This window comes from Ursus maritimus, unplaced genomic scaffold (assembly GCF_017311325.1).
Source record: "Ursus maritimus isolate PB19 unplaced genomic scaffold, ASM1731132v1 scaffold_22, whole genome shotgun sequence".
Lineage (NCBI taxonomy): Eukaryota > Metazoa > Chordata > Mammalia > Carnivora > Ursidae > Ursus > Ursus maritimus.
In genome coordinates, this window is record NW_024424675.1 from 27,118,711 (window position 1) to 27,126,155 (window position 7,445).

The window sequence follows — 7,445 nt, forward strand, 5'->3', positions numbered from 1 at the left end:
CCTGAAACATTCTTAGGGTGGTCGGAGGCCTCAAAGATGTCTCTCAAAGGCCATGGTCACACATGCCCAGTCCCTGTCTTCAGGTGCTCCCAGGCCAGTGTGGGAGATGGATGTTAACCCAATTATCACCCGTGATAAAAAGTAAAATGACAATTGTGACCATCAAAATGAGGAGAGCTACCTGGGGGTCTGAGCCAGTAACAGAGGACCTGGCCTGTTCTGGAGGGCCTGGAGGGCTTCCTGGAGGAGGTGCTATTTAAAGTAAGCACTGAAGTATAGAGGTGTTGACTAGGAGCTGGGGATCTTGGCTGGGTGTGTGTGTTGGAGGAACTGCAGGAGGCTGGTGTGGCCAAGGGGCAGGTGTGGGGATGAGATCCTGAAGGGCCCGGTCAGCCACTGCCAGGAGCCATCGAAGGAAGGGCCCTAAGTTGGGGGCATTGTGTAAAGATCTGTCTGGCTGTCATAGAGAACAGATTGGAAGGGGCCACAGTGGCTTTGGGGAGACTGAAAGGAGGCTGGGACGATGACCAGGTGGGAGAAGCTGGGACCCTAGTCAGCGCAAGGGGGCTGGACTCTGGAGGGAAAGGGAGAGCCCCAGGGATGTTCAGAGGGAAGATCAGTGGAATCCTGAAATTGATTGTGCTGGAGTGCACGAGGAGCAAGGGCAGTGATGACTTGGAAGGGTCTGGCTGGAGTGGGTGAGGCCTTCTGGGGTCCAGATTCAGAGGGACCCTGAGCTGGATTCTGAACACGCCGTGCGGGGCAGGGAAGGGTGTTGAAAGTGTCTGCATGCTGCTGATGGAGGCCCGGGAGTGGCAGAGCTTCGAGCAGGCACTGGCCTGGAGCAGGGACCATCCCACCCCAGCGCCTTCCCCGGGGCCACCCTGTCCCTCGCAGGCTCAGCCACGAGGCCGCATGTAGGACATACATCAGCATGGCTCATTCTCCCCGGCCGGCTCTGGAGAAAGACCCCCAGCCTTGTGGGCCCGAGGGTGCCCCTGCCATGCCCGGAGAGGCCTGGGCCATGGGTGAGCAGGGAGGGGGCTGAGCTTGGTCATGGCACGGACTCGCCGTGTCTCTTGCAGCGTAATTAGGTGCTTAATTGCACTGCAGAGGCCTGTCGATGCCTGTGCCGACGTGATTATGATTTACAGCCAGGCCCGCGGCGCAGGGGTCGCCTCCCCTCCTGGACCTCTCTGGTGTCGCTGGAGGGCTGGGCCATAGGGTTTTCTGCCCAGTTTGTGAATGAGGAGATCCAAGAGGCTGCGCCCTCCACTCCCAGGAAGCTGGGGCAGGATGTTGGGCCCCCCTCCCACAGGATATGCTTCTGAGAATGGGCTGGGCTCCCCCAAGACAAGGAAGGCTAGGGACCTAGGGAAGGAGGTAGGAGGCGGTGAAAAGGTAGCCCTGTGGTTTACTGGTCATGCGAGGCTCGCCAGATGTCTCTGTCCCCAGCCTGGTGGCCTTGGGCCAATCACTTTACTTCTCCGAGCCTCAGTTTTCTGACCCATACAAAGGGTATCCTGGCAGGGCCTACATCACGGGGTTATTGCAGGGCTTAAAAAAGACATACAAAGCTTTTAGCACATCAGCTCGTGGTGATCAAGCGCTCCGTAAACACTGGCTGCCAGCACTACTCTCAATGCTGCGATGGGTTTTTTATTTGCCTTCTCTGGATTGTGCTTAAAGGGGTAGACGCCAGGGCTGGAGAGAGCAGTGTCTCATGTGTGACTCTCCCTGCGGTGCCGGGTTCCGTGTGGGGTCTGGGTTGTCTGTGAGTCCACGCAGCATGGCTGGGGTCTGGCCGGCTCACGGCTGTGACCCCAGCACCCAGCTCAGAGCGCGCGCCTGCTGAATGCCCCCCAGATGCAGGATGACTCCGTCCCAAGAGCCTGGGTGTGGCGACTGGTCGGGGTCAGACCCAGCCTCCCAGCACCCTCCCCGACTCCCTCCTCTTCTCTTCTCTGAGGGCCACCGGGTCTGCTGGCAGAGGGGGGCCGACAGGGTCGGGGGAGGGGGGCGCAGATTGCCCCGGGGAGCACGGGTCCAGGCCTCGTCTCGGGTCTGGGGGCGGGAGGGGTGGGCCGCGTCTGGCGCTCCCTCCCTAGGAGCGGCTGCTCCCAGCGCTTCGCATTATTACTCCATTAGCGCCTTGTAGGGTTGACAAATGAAGGATAATTAATATCCGTGAGGGAAACAGATGTTGAGGTAATTCGCTCCCCGCTGTGCATTTGCAACAGCATCCCCTAACTCGCCTGAGAGCATGGCAGGGCCACAGGGCCTCCCTGTGCCCTTGGTCAGAGGTGATGGCATCAGCGGGGCTCGTGGCCTCCAGCTGCACCCAGCCGCGAGCTGGGGCCGGGGAGGCTGGTGCTCAGCCCCACGCCAAGAGGGGCGGCTGGGAGAGCTTCCTGCCGCTTCCTCCTGCGAGCTCTGCCTGTGGCCCACCTCATGCCTCCCGCTCTACCAGAAGCCCACGTTTTCCTGCTTCGTGGGGGTGACGGCCAGCTGCAAGGCTCAGACGGGCCAGGCTCCTTGCTACTGCCCACCTACCCCTCCTCTTCCCTTCTGGAGCCTGGGACGTGCCCCCTCTGGCCCTGCCAGCTCTGGGTGACCGTGGATGGACCGGTCACACCATTTGGAGGAGTAGCGTGCATGGAGTCAGGCCTGGGTTTAGTTCCCAGCTCTGTCCTTCGCTGACTCACTGCCCACGGGAAGCCTCTCTTTTCCCAGACTTCATTTCCCCATCTGTAAAGTGAGTATAGTCGTGTGTAGGTGACCTCAAATTGGAAAGCATGATATCTGAGTACCACAACACTTGGAGAGAGAAGGACCTAGAGTGAGTGCACTCATTCAACAAATGTCGCTGTCGTTCACAGGGCACAAGGCCCTGGATGGTCACTGAGATGAACAAAAGGGGTATCATCCCTGCCCTCGTGGTGTTTATAGTTTGGCCAGGGAGAGGAACAAAAATCAAGTCAACAGACAAGTAAAATTGTTCTCAAACTACAATGACTGCTATGAAGAAGATAAACAGGGGGTTGTGATGGAGGGCTTCTTGGAGGAGGTGATATTGAAAATGGACAGGAGTCAAGCAGGTGAAGAGAAGTGGGGAAGAGCACCGGGGCAGAGAGACCAGCATGCGTGAGGTCAGAAAGAGCTTGGCATTTGGAGGAGATGAAAGGGGCCCGGAGGCCCGAGCAGGTCAGTGAGATACTGTAAGTTGCATGTGCGCATGCCCAGCACGGGCTCAGGCACGTCTGCAGTGAACGCACCCGGGTGGAGACTGTCCTCTTTCGTATCCCAGCCTCCTCATGGCAAGGGTGACCTGCAGGGCCCACCCCTCCGAGAGCTGGGGCTTGTGGCAAGAATATGACAGCTGGTTTTCTATGCCCTGCCCGCCACTCCGGGGCAGGAGGGGCCAGCAGGGCTCAGGGCTGGGGCTGCAGGCCTGACACCCACTCGGCTCCAGCCTGGGCCTGGGCAGCCTGCAGTGATGCCAGGTGGTGAGGGAGGTGGTGAGGTCAGTGACACGGGGCTGGGGACTGATCTCCCCATTCTGTCTGGGCAGGGTGGGGGGCTGCAGGAGGGAGGGTGGGGCTCCTTTCAGCTGCAAGTAAGAAGGGGCCAGGGAAGGATGGACGCCCCTTCCCACCTCTCCTCTCCAGGCCCACCTCCCCCCTCCCACTTTTAACTCCCTATGTTGAATTGTGGACTCACAGAAAGTTACGATAGATCATAGAGTCCCTTGTGCCCTTCGCCGGGCTTCCACAGTGATATACCTTATAAAACTGGCCAATGCCTTTCTCTTCATTCATAAAACTGGCTCAAACCTCTGGCCGCCCCTCAGTTTATTCATAAGAGCGCTAATCTGGAATCTACCCACATGCGCATCAACAGGGGGCTGGGTGAACAAATTGTGGGGTGTGTCTCCGATGGAATACTACTCAGCTGTGAAAAAGCACAAACGGAGCTTTGGGCAATAGTGCGGAGTAGTCTCACTGATATTCCTTGGTGGGAAAGTGGGCACACACAAAAAGAGTTCAAGAACAGACAAAACTAATCCAGAGTGACAAAAGTCAGGGTAGGTGAGGGTGTTGATAAGGAATGGCGACAAGGGGGGCTCTAGAAGGTTCTAAGCGTCCCATGCTTTGCTCTTGGCAGTGGTCACACAGGCGTACATGAACACGGTTATGTCAAACTGTATGCGCTTTCCCACATACGAGGTGTATTTCAATTTAAAAAAAAAAATTTTAAAACCGAATCAAATTAATAAGTAAAGAGCCAAAGTACAAAGACAGCTAGTACGGACACTCTTGCTCCCTGCTACCGGTGTGAAGTTATTAGTATCCTGATATATTTGTGATCAGCCTTCTTTTTTGTTTGTTTGTGTGTTCGAGCAAGTCGAACTTTTCACACGAGGCTGAGACCTGACTTTGCCGTCTCCCCCGGGTCCTGGGCCCTCCCTCCAGCCCAGACACAGCTACTGCTCTGGGGCCCCCGCATTCCCAACAGTCTGTTTTCTCGCTCACACACACACGTGTCTCCAAAGCCAGGACCGCGCGTTTTTATGCTTTTGTTTACAGAAATGGCCTGGCCCCACAGGGGCTCTGCCGTGAGATCTTCTCCCTCCCCGCGTGTCGCGGAGCCCACCCCTAGCTCCGGCTTTTTAACCGCTGGGCAGTGTTCCATCAAATCAACTGACTACCGCCCATTTACTCGTGCTGTTGATGGACACTGAAGTGGTTTCTGCTTTTGCTATCTGACTCACTTTCCCCGCAAGCCTCCCAGCACCCTTGTGGGAGTGGTCTTTGGGGCCCCGGGGCTACGAGCGGGCTCCCAGAACCAGCGCTCTCCATCTCTCAGCTGCTGCCTGATGGCCAGGTCAGTCTCTCTGTCCCCTCCCCAGGTGGTCAAGGTGGTGGGCAGCAACATCTCCCACAAACTGCGTCTGTCAAGGGTGAAGCCCACGGACGAAGGCACCTACGAGTGCCGTGTCATCGACTTCAGCGACGGCAAGGCCCGGCACCACAAGGTCAAGGCCTACCTTCGGGTGCAGCCCGGAGAGAACTCGGTCCTGCACCTGCCCGAAGCCCCGCCCGCTGCGCCCGCCCCGCCCCCCCCAAAGCCGGGCAAGGAGCTGCGGAAGCGTTCGGTGGACGAGGAGGCCTGCAGCCTCTAGACTGATGCCTACCCGGCCACCCACCCGCCCCGCGCCCCTACAGCTGTACAGAGTGCATGAGGAGCCGCTGGACCGCTGGGGACGGGACTGCCTGGGTCCAGCCGCCTCCCCATCCCCAAGACTGCCTGTGGCCACCACGTCGGCCCTCTGCCCGCCACTCCCTTGCTCAGCATGTAAGCCCTGCCCAACCCTCCCTTTTCAGACCCCTGCGGTGACCTGGCTCGGAGAAGGTGGCCCCGGGGCACCAAGGGGACGACCCCCCAAATGCTGGGGCGGGCACCATGCAGGGCCCAGGCTGCCTCTCTGTCACCAGCTTCAGTGGAGTCCAGTGTTTCGCTTTGCTTGCTTGTCCCCTATCCTGTCCCGAGCCGGGCCTCCCAGCCTTACTCTCCCTCCTTTCCCATCATCCCCCGTTTGAATCTGGGGGTGTGGACTGTGACCCCTCCCCGAATTTGGACTGGAATCTTCTGAGCAGAACTGGGGCCTCTACCCTGGCGAAGAACTGGGGCACGGAGCCCCCAGGAGAGCCTTGCCCTGGGCCTGTGGCCCATGAACAGGGTCACTCACAGGGGTCCTGGGAGGAGAGGGAGACACCCCACTGACTCCTGGGGGGTCCTTCATGTTCAGCTTCCTTATACCTAAGAAACAGCTCCCTGTCCCACCCTCCGCAGAGGTGGGGGGACCAGGAATCTGCCCCTTCACGTGGCAAGTCTGAAGGAGGGCCTTTTCCCTCTGACCCAGTGGCCCTATGCAGAGTTTTGCACCAGCAGGACCCCTTTGAGGGTCTTCGAGGCTCTCCCAGGAGCCCCCCTCTGCCAGCTCCCAATGTCCCAGCCCCCTCCTGGGGCCCATGCCACACCTACCCAAGGGCCTGGGGCTGTTGGGAGCCAAAGGTCCCCCAATACCACTCCCCTCACAATTCCCGACTAGGGGGACACCCACCCCCTGGTAATTTGTAAATATTTCTTTTGGGCCCAACACCCCCTGGGAACTGGCTCAAACCTCTGGCCGCCCCTCAGTGATGGAGTTGGGATGTGGGAGAGGCCGAGGGCTCTGCCCAGGGGTATGGGGGTAACCCTGTACACATGATCCAATCCGTGACTACCAGCCAACCTCAATAAAGCGGTTTAAAGAAACCTCCGGGCGGTGTCTTTCTGGGGCATTTGGGTCTGGAGCTGTGAGGCGGGGGAGGGGCCGGCCCACACCCGGCCCACACCCAGCCTCACCCGGCAGCTTCTCACTCCTGCTCTCTGGCCCAGAACAAGAGTTGGCTGGGCACAGAGAGGGCGAAGGGAAACCGGCTTTGCCAATTACCGGATGCTTGAATTATTCTTAGATTTTGAGATAATCACACATACAGAGGCGTGCGTAAGACATGTCTACACTGTTTTGTCAATAAATACATTAGAAAGCAAATAAACGTGAGGCCACCGCCTACCAAACACAGGACTCGGAACAGAAGCCCCCCAGCCCAGCCCGTGTGTCTTCCTGCTCGTACCCACTCTCCTCCCTCTCAGAGAGTAACCACCACCCTGACTTTTGAGGGAAACACATTCTTCATGTTCTTTTTACAGCTTTACTACTTATATGCATGTCATCTTAAGCAATATAGTTGAGTTTTGTCCATCATTTAGAACTTTCTATGCCCGGACGCGTACCACACCCATCCTGGCATGCAGCACGCTGTGAGATTCACCCACGTTGTTGCATGTCTGTAATTTGTCCATTTTTATGACCGCATGAATATCCCACAACTCAACTTATCGATTCATTCTCCTGTTGACAAGAATTTGTGTTTCCATCTGGGTGCTCAGCAACACTGCCAAGGGCATCCTCGCCCGCGTGTCCTGATGCGCGAGCATGAGACTCCCGGGGTGTCTGCTGAGCCGGAGGTTCAGGCACGGCACGTTGAGGATCGCCTTTGCCCCCATCAGGGTATCACCAGCACCTTCTTACAGTTGAGGAAACAGCATCAGAGAGGTTAAGTAGCTTGCTCAAGGTCACCCAGTTGTTGAACTCTGCTCTGCTAGGTTCAGACCACTCCCCGCACCCCCCCACCCCCACACACCGAACATCACCACCTCTCCCATCATGCCCTGGGCTTGGATTGCCCTTAGCTCATCCCAGACAAGAGTCCCACCCACCGTGGTCCTGCTGAGAATCTGCCTGAGGGCATGTCGTTCTGGGGCTCTCAGCTGAAACCCTCACAGCCAGCACACCCAGCTGGTCCTTCCTCGGCACCTACAGGAACCACGGGCACCAC

The 7,445-nt window shown here is 58.0% G+C and overlaps 1 protein-coding gene across 1 annotated transcript in view; it reads left to right on the forward strand.

Moving 5' to 3' along the window:
• Window positions 1-6,300, forward strand: part of VSTM2L (V-set and transmembrane domain containing 2 like) — a 35,691-nt gene extending 29,391 nt beyond the window's left edge. The window contains exon 4 of the mRNA XM_040637838.1: window positions 4,910-6,300. Within this exon, the coding sequence (XP_040493772.1) occupies window positions 4,910-5,182 (273 nt within the window). The 3' untranslated portion in view covers window positions 5,183-6,300. The remainder of the gene's footprint in view (window positions 1-4,909) is intronic.
• The last annotated feature ends 1,145 nt before the right edge of the window (window positions 6,301-7,445 follow it).